Raw genomic sequence first — 18,413 nt, forward strand, 5'->3', positions numbered from 1 at the left:
CTTTAATATGTCTTCAAATATAAATAAACATCTCGTTGATATTTTCAGTAGTAAATGGTACCAATAACAGCACATTTGAGCAATGCAATTGTAGTGGATTAAATGGTCAATTTTTCCGTGCAGTACTGTACGGATTATACGCTCCTCACCGGTTAAGAGTTTAGCCGAGAGTTGTCTCCTTCCTTTTCTGGCTTAGTGCTGTTCTTTTCTACTTTGCACCGGTCAAACTGAAGGTCACATCGCTACAGAAAATAAACGAAGTATACATGTCTACATATCGCCCCTCCAAGTTCTGGTATCCCTTACTGCCGTATTGAATGATACGTTTACACACCTCGTATGATCGTTAGTGGTATCACATGAAAGGTACTTGCGCGTTTATACGTATGTGTAGAAAACTCCAAAACATTGAAAATGTTCGTAGTTGCATTGCCTATGTGATCACGAGTCCTGGAATGTTTTGAGTAAAAGTAAAATCATTGAAACTCGTGGCGAGGCATCGGGAACCTCTAATTCTATACATCAAATTTAAAAGTTTCCCATCTTAATCAATTGTATTGAATCGCCTTTAATTAATTCAATAAATTATAGCGATTAACTCAGCATTTTCATTTATTAATTTCCTGCCATCTAAACCTCGTTAAGGATATTCATTAGTGCATAGACAGTTTTTATTAAATCAAATCGTTAGAATGGCTTTTATTAAGGAACACTTGTATCGGCAACTCGAATAATTGTCTGTTTATTTCTTTGCGATGTACTGCGGTTTCCAAAGAAGGCGATTGGTGTCAACGTTCGATTGTACTCTATCAATGACACGTAAAACTGCTAGAGGAAGCATTTCATAAACACATTTCCTTGTGCAGTCGCCGCGCGTTTTGAAAATAAAAGTATCCAGATGAAAACCATTCAGGTTATTTTTGAAACAACGTGGAAGATGTTGAACATGCTTGTAAAGAACATTCATTCGTGAAATTGTCCTGTTTCAGAATCGTTTAATAAATTTTAAATCATTTATAATGAAACTGACACGTGAAGTTTGGTGAGATTAAAAAATACTTAATAGATACTTACTTGCAATTAGATAGTAGTTGTCGAAGATTGTACACTGTTTCTCCGGAAATAGTGTCAAGCGGAGTCAGGATTTCAAAGACCATCTGTATGGCGTAAGAAATTTTTTTCTTTTTATGTAGATGTTGCATGGAAAATCTATTGATTTATTAAAATTTTTTTAAAGCTGACAACCTAATGGATTTTAGTCAATTTTTATTTGACGTTTCGGTTCCTATTAAAGCCAGGTACAGAAACAGAAAATTTGTAAGATAGGTTGTTTGGAATATTTAATGATTTTTGGTAGATTTTATGCTTTGGAATGTATTTGTAATTATAATTGTTATCGGGTTGTGCTTCGAACTAACGATGGGAAAATCCAATCATTCACTTATCTAGAAAACGGTCTGAAAACGTGTACGTACAGGTCCACTACCCTGGAAAGTACACGTAGTCATATTCTTAGAATAGGTGGCTTGTTCCTCCCAAAGTTACATTCCAAAATTATTGAACCTTAACTTTTTGAACACGTCCATCAAGCATCAGTATTCTCTTTTACAATAAATTTAGACAGAACTTATCAGTAACTTGAACAATACAGAACCTTTCAGTAAGTTAACCAAATCAGAACAATATTTTATTCATATTCAGTAGTTAATTTAGTATAATTTGTTTGTTATTTGTTTTCGAATTAGTATTGGTAAAGAAGTATTTTTTAGAAACCCCAGCACTAACAGTTCCTTGGTTTTGGTCCATCTTCAGAACTTTTGTATGTTCTAATTACATTGTTTTTTCTTTCTTTGACACAGTGTGTTTTTGCCAAAGTATAAAATTGTCATTGAAGAGAGTGTCAGACTTTGAAAGAAAGTTAAAATTGCACATTAATAATTAAAAGCAACACTGAAATGTAAAGAGACTCAGTGTTGCACACTGCAGTTTTAACTTTCTTTCAATGTCTGACAGTCTCTTCGATGACAATTTCATACTTTTGCAAAAACACACTGTGTCAAAGAAAGAAAAAACAATGTAATTAGAACATACTAAAGTTCTGAAGATGGCCCAAAACCAAGGAGCCGAAACGTCAAATAAAAATTGACTAAAATCCACTAGGTTGTCTGCTTTACAAAACCCGGTCATTAACAAAAACATGTTAATTTATACTCGCGGTAGACGTTAAGAAAGAAGCATTTATTAAAATTTTTAAAATTTGGAACATGAGTAACTTTTTTCGATTTGAATAGATTCCCGTAGTATTTAATTTCTCATTGGGATACTCAATTAGCATTCAATGAGCATTAAATTGCCCATGTGTCAATTCTTTAATTTTTAAAGTACAGTCGAACCTGGACAAGTGAGAGCTCAAGGGACCGCGATCTGTTCCTCTCTTATAGAGGCTTCTCACTAACCCGAGTTTCTAGCTTACAGAGTTACAAGAGGAATTTGTCTCACTTATAGAGGTACATAAAAATATAGTTCGACAACACATTGAGTTTTCGTTTAGACATGATGAGGAAGTACAGGACCTTTCTTCGCAACTGCTTTAATGAACTGACTGTAATAAGATTGATAAACAAGTCGGTACGCACATTTGGCTATAATAAAATAATTGACTTACTCGGTCATTCGAATGAAATAAGAGTCTCTTGAAATTTAAGAACGAGTCATAAAATAGCAAAAGTAAACTGTCGCTTATAGAGGTATAGACAAGTAGCAATCTCACTTAACGGGGTTCGCGCATGAAAAATGACTGTCACTTATACAGGTTTTATGTTTCTCACTTATAGAGGCTTTAGAAGGGCAAAATGACGAGACCTGGCAAATACTCTCATTAATAGAGGTTTCTAACTTATCCAGGTTAGACTGTATTTCTTATGATCTAGGTAGGTGAGTTTACTTTAAATTCTAACCTTACTTGACCTTGTCTATAGCTAAGGATAACACCTTGAATGTTCAAACGTGTTTTGGATGGAATTTTGGATTTTATTTAATTCAGTTCCACAGAACTCCATTTGCTTTCCTTGTGTAAACATGGTGTAAATTTTAGTACCAAGATTTTCCGAATGCTTTGCATATTTCATTCTATACATGCTATTTTTATCCTTATGCAGCTGACTGCATTTCAGCTGTTTGTCTTGCATAAAATCATTTGTTTCTGCGTAACAATCAAACTCCTCAAAAGACTGTAGACTGCATTCTTGGCAGTTGCAGAATGTCCTAGGCGGTAGAAGCGATAGAATCTGCAAGGACTTTTGTCACATTATTAATAAATACGTGACAACGTGTCGAGCACGAGCGATACAAAGCTGCACTTGCGTCATCAACGTTTACGATGTTCATATTTAAATCAGAACAGAAAAATGAGTAGGTACGTTGCACTGTTATCTTTGTGTATTCTTTGTTCAAACAATATGTATAAAAGATGTTTTTCAAATTGTATTTATGGGTTAATGTTTAATTAGGTTATTTTTAAATAAATCTCCTCAAATGGGGACTTACAGCCCTTCTCGCCGTTTATTAATTTCGTTGGTAATACGATTTTGCAAATAATGACACCCAATATTACAATTGCCCCTAAGGATATTTAACGTATTTTTTAGCCTTGAATATCCAGCAACGTAAAAATGCAGCTTTTAGTAAAATTTAAAGTCCCCCAGTACCTTTCTTTGTCGCACTTTTTTCACTCTATTAAAAACAAAAACACCCCATTCTTTAAAATTTTTTTTTAGTCGACTCAGCCTACTCCTATACTTATTTATCAATTCATAACATCCTACTGTTCTCACATCCTTCTAACACATGATTCAGACATTCAACATTCCTGTCACATATTCTGCATCGCCTGTCCTCTTCCTTTTTTCCGATGGTTACATCTCCTACACTCATTTCATGTCTTAAATTTTGCTATAAAGTTCCTCCCTCTTTTTTGAGTACCTTGGTATCCAATCCCTTTGCCAATCCTTCCATAAAATCTCATTTAACAGCACCATATATCTTGACTCCTCTATTTTTCTTAAATCTTCTCCCCTTAGCATATCCCTGCATCTGTTCCTTATCAATTCCCTTATATTTATCCTTTCCCCCAACCACTCCCTCACTTACTCCTGATTGAATTTTAATCTCTTCAAAGCTCTCTCGCTCTCTGTATCACATCTACTCTTCATCCCTATTTTAAATATTTCCTTCCTAATATACCCTTCTTCCAGCCTTTCCAACATCTAATCTTTTGCTATCCTTTTTATCGTTTCTTCCTACATCCTTCCACATTTAGTCTCCCTTCTTATTATATAGTCTGGTGTACTTCTCTCTAATTTCAATACCCGCTTGATATATCTTTTATATGTATGAAACCCCTACCTGTTTTTTCCTCCCATCCCCTTATTTCCACCCCCCGTCATCATATTAAATAGCGTCAGTCTCCCATCCTCAATCATACTTACATAATTCTGACCTAACCCCATTCTCATCACATAATTTTCCTTCCTATAGCCACTTAGTTGATAATATGCATCTTATCCCTGTGTACGTACGACAGCATAAAAATATAGGTTATAAAATTGCGCTCATTATATAGTATGAATCGAACATTTACTGACACTTAAAATTAAACAAAATGGAACGAGGTGAAATATCTTACACTTTATTGTCATACTTTTGTTATAGGTGGACCGTTTGCGTGGTTGGATCAACAATTGAATGAAAGGAGAACGAGCATATTTTACATAACTTTAAACTCCTTTTGATCGCCGCTATTTTGTTACGATAAATCAAACAGCAGAAATTAAAAGAAAACGCCGAACTCTTCCGAAAGTGTCTTCGTAATAAAGAAAAAAAAATTGTCAATCAAATCCGCATTTTATATCATACTTCGTAATCAAAAATGGAAGGTTACATTAAACTTTCGTAAAAAAAAGAGTACTACTACAAAATGATGGCACCTAGGAATTCCGCGCCAATCATTGAAAAAGAAATATTTTGCACTTATAAGGTAAATGAAAAGAAATAAAACAAAACAATAACAGATTAACTAAGTACTACTAATTGTAAGTACTTTATCATAACTATCTACCAATAAAAAAATTATAAAGTACTAAACAAGATAATATTAAAAAATTGCTTCTTTAAATGTTAAAAGTCGTTAACGCTAGTTAACCGTTTACCCGCTTTACACAAACTACTTATTTCTAATTAAAGTAACCACTAAAGGAGGTAATGAGAAATACCATTATTTTATTAAACATAACTACATAACAATTACTTAAATAAAAATAATATGTACCCACACTCGCCAGGAAAATTCGTGGTACAGCGCGGCGTAACAAAAGAAACGGCAAAGTTGAACGCAAAACATTTTAACAGAAGGCAAAGGTTCAATATATCCTGGGTGTTAATAGAATAAGCGGTAAGCTGTGGAGGGTGTTAACTAGATCCAATATCGAATCGCATGGTGAGTAAAGCAGCGTAAATAAAGGGAAAAAATTATAATAAAACCAAAAGAAATTACAATCCGAAGCTGAGGTATTAGTACCTACTCCGAGTTGCGATACTAAGCAGCTACATTTATGGAGAATGTAAGCAGTGCCGGTTGTGGAATGACTGATAACGTAAACACCAACAGTTTACTACCACGCTCCTACACATAATTATGTTTAGGCACGTATTACGATAAAAATTAATTAAATAATAACTTTGTTCATCGCTGATATTATGCAGCAGTATTTAAATTAGTACACCTCAACACGCTATTAAGAACACAAAAGAAAGATAAAATTTACGTTATCTAAACATTATCCTCTGGATAGGTAATTGCAATTGTATTAATTGTACAGAGTTGTGGCTTATTAAACGCCATTGTAACAACTACAGTTCTATACTGACCTAAGACAGTGACACACTGATCTACTGTCAATTCGATAACTACATATATACAATACTATACGCTGGTTGTAACAAACATTGTCAACCACACTTATACTGATTTAATAAATAACAGTGCATGAGTATAAAAATACAAAAGAAATAGAACACAAATACTGCTATTACCAGCTGATTAAATACAGCGTTGCATTATCGCATGTTTTTCCAGGGTAGGAATTACATTTGTATGTTTGTGTGAAGTTTCGGACATGCAAACATTTACATAATTTACTTGTTTTATAGTACCCTAACACTTCCTGCAAGCTTGTCACTAATTTGAGAAACACCCTTACGGAATATTATTAATGTAGTCTCATAGGGATACACAGATAATCTTAATTTAAAAGTCTTACTAGGTTATTTCCTGCCCTTAAGAAGCATTGTACAATAAACGCATAACATAGCTATTTGCGATAATGGAATATATGTATTTACCCCTAACTTGACTTTGAACAAAAGTAATGGAAATTGATTTGCCACGTATATGAATTGAAATCAGCTTTATTGATCATATATATATAAAATCGTTGTATATTAAACTAATACTAAACCCGATTTAACTAGTTTTTCCTAGGCCAAATTAATTCATCCTTTAATCCTTTAGGCGATAAGATAAACCGGTACAGACTAGGTTAAACTGGTTCGTCATATGGCCTATAGGAGAAACCAGTTTAACCTAGACTGAACTAGTTGAACTAACCAGTACACTTTAGGGTAAATTGGTTTGGCCTAGTCTATACTAATTCTGCCCAGCCAAAAATGTTTAAGCAAAACGTGTCGAGACCTGTTCATGCGGGAATTTCCCCACACGTCTCCCGCCGTCTTCACTTGCCCCGCTTGTTGATTTTAAACGCTCATTCTGCTTTGAATTAGTTGTTACTTGTTTTGAAATTATAAATATTAGTAAAGAAATATTTTAAAAACACTATACAGTTTTTGATTTAATAAATGCATCATGATTTTATTAGTTCTGGTGTTTTACTATTCCCTATTTATAAACTAGGTCAAACCAGTTTATCCTGAAGTGTACTTGTTCATATTAGGCTCAACTAGTTTAGCCTAGGTTAAACTAGTTTCTCCTATCGGCCATAGGACGAACCAGTTTAGCTTAGTTTGTACCGGTTTATCCTATCGCGTAAAGGATGAACTGGTTTGGCCTAGGAAAACTAGTTTGTCTTAAAATCGGGTTTAGCCGTTAACGTAACATTTTTCAGCTAAACTTTAATATTAAGAGCATTTTAAATTTAATGTGAATGTGATACACCTATCGCTGAACAACCATTTACAGTTTGTTTCAAATAGTTAGAGATGTGACCTTGAAGAAATCTGTGCGAAGATTGAAAGAATACACACTAGGCGTGAGCAAGACAGAAATAGTCGGAACAAGCTTGAACTAGCAGAGCTTTCGATGGGCGGTCACAGGAGATCTGCTAGAATTGTACAGTACTAAATGAAAATGTTTAGCAATTTGTTAAAACAAAAATGTATATAAATTAACAATAGAAAACAAAGCAAAAGTTTTATAGGTGTGTAGAAGGTTAAGTTAATTCACTTGTTATTATTGTTGGCTAAAAATGCTTTAATATAAAGCATATTCTTAAATTTCAACGAGGCAGTTTAAATAATTTTGCAAATGGTACTGTACNGACAGATGTCGAACGCTGCCGAACGCGGAGGCCGATTGTGCCTCTTTGTCGCTCGTTTCGCGCTCTCGCTTGCACTTCAAGCCTTAAATGGAACGCCTCAGAGCGAGGTAACGCCGCATGAGTCATGTTTTTTCGTGCGTGCACGTGAAAAACAAAGCAAAAGTTTTATAGGTGTGTATAGTGTTAATTCACTTGTTATTATATTTAGCTAAATATGCTTTTAAATATGATTGAATTTAGAATGATGCTACGACGCATCCAGATAAAGGGAAGGGGCATATCTCTAACTATTTAAAATGTGCTGTACCCTTTAGATGTAAGCCTGCTGCGATTCTACTAAATTGATCTACTGAATATGTGTGTAATCTATTGTTAGTGCCTGTATCTGTGGAAAAATGATCCTTTCTTCCGTCTTTATACACATTTGTCACATCCATGATAACGTATTGTTACAGTTTCAATACACTTACTGTCGTATCAGAAACAGTTGTTGTTCCCAATAGGCGCAAAGTAAAGTCTTGTTACTTGTTTTTATCGCCCCTTACTTTCTAAAACACCGCAATACTTGATAAAATTGCGTGATCTGCACACATTTGAATTGTGTTGTAGAGATAAAATTACGTTAAGTACGAATATGTACAAGTACTCAACGTTTTGTTTTAGAAATGGTCGGTGCTAGGCACTCGATTCATGTCCGGAATTAAATATATTTACGATTGGACGGAAATAGCATATGTTGGTAAGCTTAAGTTTCCGGCGCGCTGCTTCATTTTGCTCCGCAATTAAAAATATGGCGATAAATTTGTAGGATAATTGGAGCTACATGGAAACTATCACTTCGGAAGTCATAAAATTGCAAAGTGGGTTACTGTTAAAGAACGATTTTGTAGGAAATTAACTGCTTTGTTAATTAATCGTCATGGAACATGACAAGCTCTCCATCAACATACAGTTAAATGGATTTAAACTCGTAGCTTTTATATACAGGGTGATTTAATAATTTTAATTCTTGAAAATATTTACTCAGTTTAATTTATAACAGATAATTACAAACAACATCTTATAATAAACTAGCAGGGAAACCCGGCGTTGCTCTGGTTAAAATACATCGCATGTTTAATGGTATATAAAATATTTAAGGATCCACTTTTTAACGTAGATTATATAGATTTCTATCTTACGGCGCTGATTAACGTTAACAATTTGGTTAAACTGATTAGAGCCTGTACAAACGTTGTACGTTGCACGCCAAATTAATATTGTGCAACTCGTTAAATTGGATCGTGATTTCGATGGAGAATAAAAATTCGCTGTTTTATTTAAAACATTTACTAGAACTTCTATTCTAATCACTAAAAACTAAACTTCAACGTCTAAATTATAACTATCAAATTCGTCCGACAATGGAAACTATTTTTGGGTGGTTACTGGATGTAAAACTTACTTGATTGAAAGATGAAATGTGAATGTCTAATTCTTAATGTACTATGAACTCTAACTATGAACAGGTAAACTGGTGAATATTATTGTAGCGGGGTCGAATAACTAGAAATTGAATATAATATAATACAGAATATGGAAAGCCCTATCATTAAATATGAGCACAATCGTCATACAACATTTCTTTCCAGTTTATAAGGGTTCTACGAATACCCAGGTAAAATGTAAACTGGTCCGGCTTCACTAACTTAGACACTATTTAAAATTGCAAATATGAATTTAAATTAAAAATATTTCATGTACAAAAAACGAGAAAAACTTAGGACTTAACAGAGCCAATCACGTTCCGCTATTATTCAAAATAGGGGCACGTGATAGGCTAAATTCAGTCGAACCGATTTGTTAACTTTCTTATATATACCATAATACATCCAAATTTCTAGTACTACATCACTCTAGAACAGTGATTCCCAACCGGTGGTTCGCGAACCCCTGGGGGTTCGCAGTCTTTGATTTGTTTAATTAGTGTTCACTGTCAATTTCAATTGATCTCCACTCGACTGCAAACACGATCAAACTGACGAAAAGTCACTGAATTTCGGTTTATATATTCTAAATTTCTAGTACCAGAATATTCAAGATTATTCTTAATAATGACAGATTGTCCTTTATTTTTTAATGTTTTCGATCGTTCTAGAATTTTGCACAACACAAAATTATTCCCGATAATGACAGACCACCCTGTACCTTAATAAATTTCTTATTAATAGTAGATTGTTCTAGAATATTTGGACAAAATCTAGAAAATTCTAAAAATCCTTGATAATTAATTGCGGACATTTGGAACTTTCCAGATATTTCTAGAACTTTGTGGAACATTCCATATCGATTTTAACAGTTGCACACAAATTGGAACTTCCTAGATCATTCCAGAAATTTTTAGAACCTTCTAGAATATTCTAGATCGATTGTAACAGTTGCACACATTCTGGAGTTTTCTGGATCATTTCAGAAATTTTTAGAACTTTCCAAAAGGTCTCATAAGTTAGAAAAGGACAGATATATGTTTTTTCACATTTTCGCCACCCACATTTGCCCACCGCGACCAAACTCCCTTACTTTCAGCAGGAGACCAAGGGGTAATTACCACCCCAACGGGAAGTTGATAGGAGTTGGTGGTGATAGAGAAAACCCTGTCTTTACGTACGCACATTAGCATTATATAAACATAAATCGTATATGTAATTGTTATCATTTATCGGCTTTTCAAACGCACCGTACAATTTCATAATGTTTTATAATGACTATGAAACTCTCCATGTATTACATATTCATATATTGGGAATTAGGATTACTAACTGTGCTGGTTGCTGCCTACAGAAGAATTAATTACCTTTTTGGAAATTAAACTATTTGCGTTATTCTAATTAATAAGGTCTTATTATCTCCGGTAGTAAAAAAGAAAATGCGTAAGTACGTGATACTAATTGTAAGACATACTCTAAATACGTTGACTCGCTTTTCAGAAATAAACACATGTGCAAGCACCTGTAATTATAGTATGTACAATAAATATATATTATGTAAATGCGTCGTTATATTATACTTTTTTATTATAAATTATTTTGAAATCATGGCGTATTAGGTAACTACAGAGTGGAGTAAAATATTGTAACTCATTAGTGAAACGTAGCACATTTTCAGGATAAGTAGCAGCAGATAGTTTAGAAAATAGAGGTAGTTTAGAATGTCATGGGCTTTTGGTCTTCAGTTGCACAGCGGCAAACTCTAGCAATTATCGATTTCTACATCCTCATCTGTAGTGATGAGCGAAGTAAGACTGTCTAGACTGTCCCAGTGTTGATATTGGTCTTGGTCTTGTTTATTCGGTTTTGGTCTTGTTCAAATACTTCTAGTATTGGTCTTGGTCCTGCTGATGTAGTCTCGGCCTTGGTCTTGATCTTGCGTATTAAATCTGGGCCTTGCTCATTTAATCTGATACTTACGTTTTTTTAAATAATTCTTCTAATCACAAATTTTTCTATTTGCCGACACAATAGTTATCTTAAATATGCTGAGATTTTTTGTCATACATGCAAGCTTGTCGTGACTTTTGAAGAAAATAGTGTCGATGGTTGTGAGAGTTGTGAAAACTCGAAAACTTACCTTTCCGTCAATGCAAAAATTGACTTTTTAGTGATCAAAGTAGTACAAGGCTGTTGAAAGNTACGTAGGTACTGTACCTACCGCAGTCCAAAAGAAAATTGAACACATTGAATTTAGTAAATCTAACATACGCACTTACGGTGCGCATTAACAATAAAATGAGGTATTGTAAATACTACAAAAATCGGTTCTATAATAGGGACATTCTTGAAGACAAATTCTAAAACCCATAATTTATTTATCGGCTTTAGATGCATCTATCGTCGATACAGAAACAGTAAAAAATGAGTTACTAAAAAATTGCCAAAACGGTTGACATATTTAGACGACATTTAGGGGGTTATTCAAATTTTGGAACTTCAGATCTGATCATATTACTTTAATTTTCATTTTGGCTACGTCTGTGGTTGTTCTGAATATGTACGGTAGTTAAAAATAGATTGATAGCGTCAAATATCAATTTTAGGAGAGCAGTTTTCTCTTAAAATATGAAAAATAAGCAATTGCATTTAATAGTTAAGAGAAATATTTAGTGGTTTTTAAATGTGGAGAGAGAGATGCGGGAAGAAGCGATAAAAAGGGTAGTAAAATATGAGAGGTTGAGAAAGCTATTGCAAAATTGAAAAATAGATATGGCAAGGAGAGAAGGAGAGGTCATCGATGATATTAAAAAAATCAATCAGGAGCAGGTAAGGGAGTGGTTTAGGGAAGAGTTCAATATAGGGGAATTGATGACGAACAGATGCAGGGAAACGATAAGGGGACTAAGAAAAATAAAGGAGTCAAGGTGTGTAACGCAACTGAGGGAAATTCTGTGGAGGGACTAAGTGCCAAGGTATTTAATAGGAGTAAGGGAAATATACGTGTTAACAAAATGTAGGACAGATAATGAGATGTAAATATTGGAAAAACGGAAGAGGACAGGAAGTTAAAATGAAAAAGTGAATGAATTTTAAGTAATATGGGGTCGTTTTTGTATTTTGGGCACTGAAAGAGGGGCGGGAAAGGAAAGTCGCGGGGGAGAGGGGAATAGACAGGTAAGTTAATAATAAGTTTTTAAAATGTACAAAATAACTTTCAATAAAGCATAATAATTAGTGATGAGCAAAGCTTATTTGGTCTTGGCTCAAATACTTCTGGTCTTGATATTGGTCTTGCTGATATAGTTTCGGTCTTGGTCTTGTTGTTATAGTCTCTGTCTTGGTGTTGGAGTTGCGTGTTAAGTCTTGGTCTTGTTTATTTAATCTGATAATTACATCTTTTTTAATAATCCTAAACACAAAGTTTTCTGTTTATCTACACAATAATTGTCTTAAATGATAAAATGTCATGACTTTTAAAAAAAATAGTGTAGATAGTTGTGAGAATTATGAAAACTCAAGAACTTATCCTTCCTTTCAATAAAAGAATACATTAAAGTTGCTTCAAATGTTTTAACTCATAAACCCACTGGAAGTAATAATTTTTCGTTTAGTGTTGCGTTTTTGATCTTGGTCTTGCTTATTCGGTCTTAGTTTTAGTCTTGGTCTTGTTCGTTCGGACTTGGTCTTACTAGTATAAAGACAATCTTGGTATTGGTATTGGTCCTGCAATTTCGCAAGACTAAGGGAAATTTTGCACATCACTACTCTTCTGATTCACAAGTTGCTCATGTATCCACTCCCCTCCATATCGTTAAGAATACCCCTCCCCTCTTACAGAGCGAAATGATATGCACAGCCCTTTACACCTGATTTTATGCTACTTAACAGCAATGATGGTCAATTATTGTTCAAGGATCAAATTATGGTTATGGTGAAGTTTATGTTTCTAAATTACAAAAGCAACAAATTAAACAAAAAGTGGTACCTACTTATAAAGATACAGTAATGATAATAATTAATTAATTAACTAAAATTCTAGAAATCGTGTGGCAATAAGAAAATTTGGTAAAACTTCCGTATCACGGTTTTTTCGAAAGTGTAACGTTTTCTTGTTGGAAATTACTTAAAATTGACCCAATCATGAAAAACCTACATGAAACAATCGGGGGGAAGGTGTTGTGAGTAGTTTTTATCGAAAATAAACATTTTTAGATTGCAGTTCACAGTTAACAGTTCATTTTGGCTGTTATCGCTAACGGTTAAACTCCTGTGGTACCGTTTTAGTTGTAAAAGGTCTACTTATAAGAAACTCAGATAAAAAAACAGGGGGATGGTATTTTAATCAACTTTCTTTCTAAATAAATATTTTAAAGGCATATAATCTAGGGGAATTTCACAGTCACTTATCATATACGAGGGTGGATTGATAAGTTTCCGGCCTGACCAAGAAAAACAAGGTTTTTAAAAATTTTTTTTTTTTATTTCTCAACATAATCTCCTCCAAGGCTGATACATTTCTCATAGCGGTGTTCCAGTCTATTAATGCCATCTCTATAGACTGATTCGTCAAGCTCCTCAAAATAACCATTTACAGCTTCGATTACTTCTTCATTGTCCGCAAATCTCTTACCGCCAAGCCATTTTTTGAGATTAGGGAACAGAAAATAGTCACTCGGGGCTAGGTCTGGAGAGTAAGGAGGGTGCGGCATCAATTCAAACTTTAGATCGTTGATTTTAGCCGTCGCAACGATTGACGTGTGCGCTGGTGCGTTATCGTGATGAAACAAGATTTTTTTCTTCGCCAGATGAGGTCGTTTAATTTTCACCTCGTGGCTCAAACGTTGCAATAAGTCTGCGTAGTATTGACCAGTGATAGTATTACCCTTTGCAAGGTAATCAATGTATATAATACCTCTTGCATCCCAAAAAACAGTAGCCATAACCTTGTTCGCCGAAAAAATTGTTTTTGCCTTCTTTGGAGTTGGTTCCCCTGGTCCAATCCACTGTTTAGACTGTTCTTTGGTTTCAGGAGTGTAGTGGTGGACCCACGTTTCGTCAACGGTTACGAATCGACGCAAAAATTCGCTTGGATTACGCTTATACAATGACAAATTTGCGGTAGAAATGTTTTTTCGAATCAATTTTTGGTCGACTGTTAGCAAACGCGGCACCCATCTTGCACAGAGCTTTTCCATATGCAAATGTTGGTGCAAAATATGTTGCACACGTTCATATGACATCTTACAGGTCTCAGCTATCTCACGCACTTTCAATCTGCGGTCTCCCAGCACTATTTGATGAATTTTTTCGATCATATCTGGAGTTGTGACCTCAACGGGGCGTCCTGAGCGAGGCCCATCAGAGGTGCTCACACGACCCTTTTTAAACTCGGAAACCCACTGCTTAACGGTTGAATATGACGGGGAGGATGTCCCCAGTGTTGAGTCCATCTCTTTTTTAATTTCCTTCGGCGTTAACCCCTTCAAATAAAAGTATTTGATGACAGCACGATTTTCCTGCTTTTCCATTTTTACGAAAACCACAGAGGCGTCTTGTTCAGCGTGCTGTCAAACCTACACTAGCAAGGAGATCGGGCTGAAACTATAGCTACAAGCTATCCAAGGATGGTACTATAGAATGTCACCTCAAGGTAGGCCTAGTGGCGTCATCTCTTGGTTAGGCCGGAAACTTATCAATCCACCCTCGTATAACAGATACTACTGGGCCGTTTCCAACATCGTTTCCACAATTTAAGTTGCATTCGCTTAAAAAGTGATATCCGTTCAACAGTCGTTTATACCATATAAATATATATATACATATTGTTCCTAACGAGGAAGGTACAGCTACAATGTATATATATAAAATAGGGGAAGGGGGCACTGTTGCATACTTTAATTTAACCTACTCAACGTAAAACAACACAAACTAACTTAATTTAGGTTAAGGTAGGGTATGCAACGGTGCCCCCTTCCCCTATTTTATATACATATATTATCCCTGTACCTTCCTCGAACGGGAACAGTTTGTATCTATTTGAGTGTTGAGCGGATATCACTTTTTAATTGAATGCAACTTGAACTGTAAAGGCGAAGTCAGAAACGACTGATATAAATTATTGTGAAATTCGCATAGATTATACAACTATAAAACATTTATTTACCAATAAAATTGTTTAAAACACCTCCCTAGTTTCTTATAAACAAACCTTTTCCAACTAAAAGCAGTATCAGAGGAGTTTAACCGTTAACACCAACTACTAAAATCAACTAAGTGCAATCTAAAAGAGTTTATAAAAACTACTCAAAACACCTTCTCCCCGATTACTTCATGTAATTTTTTCATGATTAGTTCCTATTAAACCATTTCCAACAAGAAAAAGTTATGATACATTTCTTAAAAATCCGTGATACGGAAGTTTTATCGAACATTGTGTGTCGCTACTTTAATTAATTGCATTATATTACAGGTCCAAACAATTTTTTGGTGTTCTTTACTAATAGAATGCTGTTTTAATGCAATTGTCCATATCTCGAAAGCAATCTACAGCATGTAAACGTGTAAACGCGTGTAACATTCAACTACACGGTCATAAAAATCGGTCAAAGTTCGCGCTTCTTTGAGCATATCATGTTCGTTTATTATTAAGTTAACCGTATCGACCAGCTTTCCCATCACGAGCTGCTTTGATATTTTAATGAGCGATTCAATTGCATTTCATCCCAAAATAGACTTTTGTTCATACATTATAAATCCGTTCCCGATAGAATACAACGTTAGTCCATCAAAGGAAATTGTTCAATAGAAATTTTAATACACAAGATAACATGTTAAACGGAGCAACAAATATGTACCTATTACTAGTACAAATAAACGTTTTGTTGCGAGGTAATAAGTAAAAAAAAAATAAAAATATGTACATAAAAAAGCGAAAAATAGAATACCAAATAAAGAAGAAGAAATCTGATGGATTGTAGACTCATTATACGTCCAACAAAGCATTTTTGGCGTGCAGCTTTTGGTTATATTTTACTCGTCAGTATTCTAACCTCTTTTGGTCAGTAATTTAGGATTATGTATGATCAGTGACCTTAGAAATTATTGTACTGGGCATTTCTTGATTGTTTGTTTTTTACTTAGCATAAAATACTGACTAAAAGTATTCTGAAAGATCTCTCCCAAAAGTCAATGAAAAAATATCTTTTGGTACTAACATTATGCAAACCTGCCATCACGTAATTTTTAGCTCGATCAGTTACGTCCTTTTGTACGTTTTAACAAGTAATCTTACGAAAATTGTTTCTTTTTCATATGAGTCAAATAAAGAAAATTTATAATCAATTGTTTGATGTCAGGTTTATGTCACTTATTTTTTAGATTAATAATAATTAATATGTAATTTCAGGTGCTATAGCACATTGTTAGGGGTACAAAATAAGACGTAGGGCGAAGCCGCGGCTAATATGTAGTGTAACAATAAATTAACTGTTAATGAAGCATTTTCAATTTTTGAGTATTAATTAAATGCATTAGCAAAAGAATTTTTCCTCATTAATTTAAGGTTATCTGTAGTGAGTAAAATTAATTCACTAATGTAATAAATGAACTTTTTATTAGTTTCAAGACACGTTATTAGTTTTCGATTTGTTTATTTTCATTTTTATTTTGTTAGTATACGTAACATATCTAGTTATCAATATAAAAAATAAATGATATACCTGATAGTAAAATATTAATTGCGAATTTTCATTATTTAGTTCCTGTGTTTGCTTTTTAACTGTATGGGTACAGAATGAGCTACCGCCATGACTTCCCAATCAGAGACGATTTATTGGTGATACAACCGGACAGATTATGAATTCTGCAGGATCGTTCACTATTTGACGGTTTGATGTTGATGGATTATAAATTATCGAGAAATAATACGTTAAATTGTAAATGATTGGCTGCAGTTCACAATTTTTCATCAGTTTATAAAATCGCGAGAATAATTATAAACTTACTATGGTCACAATTATACAGTAATATGTATGTACATATTTCGCCAAATCAGAATTTAAAATACATAAGTGCGTATATCCTTTAGAGAAGAGTAGAAATAGACATGATGTTAAATATTTATACAGGGTTTGTCCGGAAAGTAATAGGACTGAGTCGATTTAAAAAAATTTATTGAGCCAATCGTTACAATTCTTTAAAAACTTTCAAAATAGGCTGCTTCTGCGTCAATGCAGCGCTGCCAGTGCGATTTCCAATCATTGAAGGCGTCACGGATGGCATTCTCCGGAATAGCCTTACGAGCCGCGGTGCATGCTGCTTGGATCCCCTCTGTCGTCTCAAAATGCTTGTCTTTCGTCTGCCTTTTCAGGCGAGCAAACAAAAAAGTCCGGGGGGCCACATCTGGGTTGTAGGGCGGCTGCGGAATCGTTGGGATGCCGGTCTTGGTCAGGTAGCTGTCCAAAACAAAGACGATGTGAGCCGGGGCGTTGTCGTGGTGCAACTTCCAGTCGGCTGCGATGTCTTGTCGGACCCGATTGACCCTTCGTTTGAGTCTCTTGAGCTCTTCCACGTAAAACTTGGCGTTGACGGTTTGTCTAGGAGGAACAAATTCATGGTGGACGATGCCTTTCATGTCAAAAAAGACAATTAGCATCGTTTTCACTTTTGATTTGCTCATTCTTCCCTTTTTTGGGCGAGGAGACGCCGGCGTGTGTCACTCGGAAGATTACCTCTTTGTCTCGGGATCATACTCAAAGATCCATGACTCGTCACCTGTGATTACGTTATTCAAAAATTAGGGGTCACATGTTTAAATTTTCTTGGCACACTTCCACTCTCCGCAATTTCTGGTCGTCAACGAGCACTTTTGTGTCATGAACCACAGATTTTGGTAAATTTAATATCTGGGCAATTAAACGAATACTTAGTCGAAGGTCTGAGTTCAAAACTTCGCGCACACGAGTCACATTGTCGTTGTTTGTCGAAGGCGAAGGTCTTCCAGCACGGTCTTCATCGGCGACCTCTTCCCGGCCCTCTGAAAAGGCCTGGTGCCACCGAAACACACCACTTCTTGCTAAAGCAACATCTGGGTAAGCCTGCTTGATCATATCAAACGTCTCTGTCGCAGATTTACCGAGTTTCACACAGAATTTAATCGCGTACCTCTGCTCTAACGAACGCTGCATTTTCGGCTTGCACCACTCACAGAAACACGTCGCGCGAAAAAGCCTGTTCTGACTCTCCAGGTGCTCGGAGACAACTCACCAGCCGCTCGTTCGTTAGCTAGGAATGCCCTCTACCGAATCCAGTCGGTGCGCGCACGCTCCGAAGTACA

The 18,413-nt window shown here is 35.0% G+C and overlaps 1 protein-coding gene across 7 annotated transcripts in view; it reads left to right on the forward strand.

Moving 5' to 3' along the window:
* Nucleotides 1–18,413, forward strand: part of LOC108740021 (mitogen-activated protein kinase-binding protein 1) — a 482,920-nt gene that overhangs the window by 417,828 nt on the left and 46,679 nt on the right. Inside the window, exon 2 of one of the 7 annotated variants that reach the window (XM_025979100.1) lies at nucleotides 4,711–5,035. The exons of the other annotated variants lie outside the window; for them this stretch is intronic. Within the exon in view, the coding sequence (XP_025834885.1) occupies nucleotides 4,976–5,035 (60 nt within the window). The 5' untranslated portion in view covers nucleotides 4,711–4,975. The remainder of the gene's footprint in view (nucleotides 1–4,710; nucleotides 5,036–18,413) is intronic. 7 annotated transcript variants of the gene reach the window in all.

Source organism: Agrilus planipennis, unplaced genomic scaffold (assembly GCF_000699045.2).
Source record: "Agrilus planipennis isolate EAB-ADULT unplaced genomic scaffold, Apla_2.0 scaffold26, whole genome shotgun sequence".
Taxonomy (NCBI): Eukaryota; Metazoa; Arthropoda; class Insecta; order Coleoptera; family Buprestidae; genus Agrilus; species Agrilus planipennis.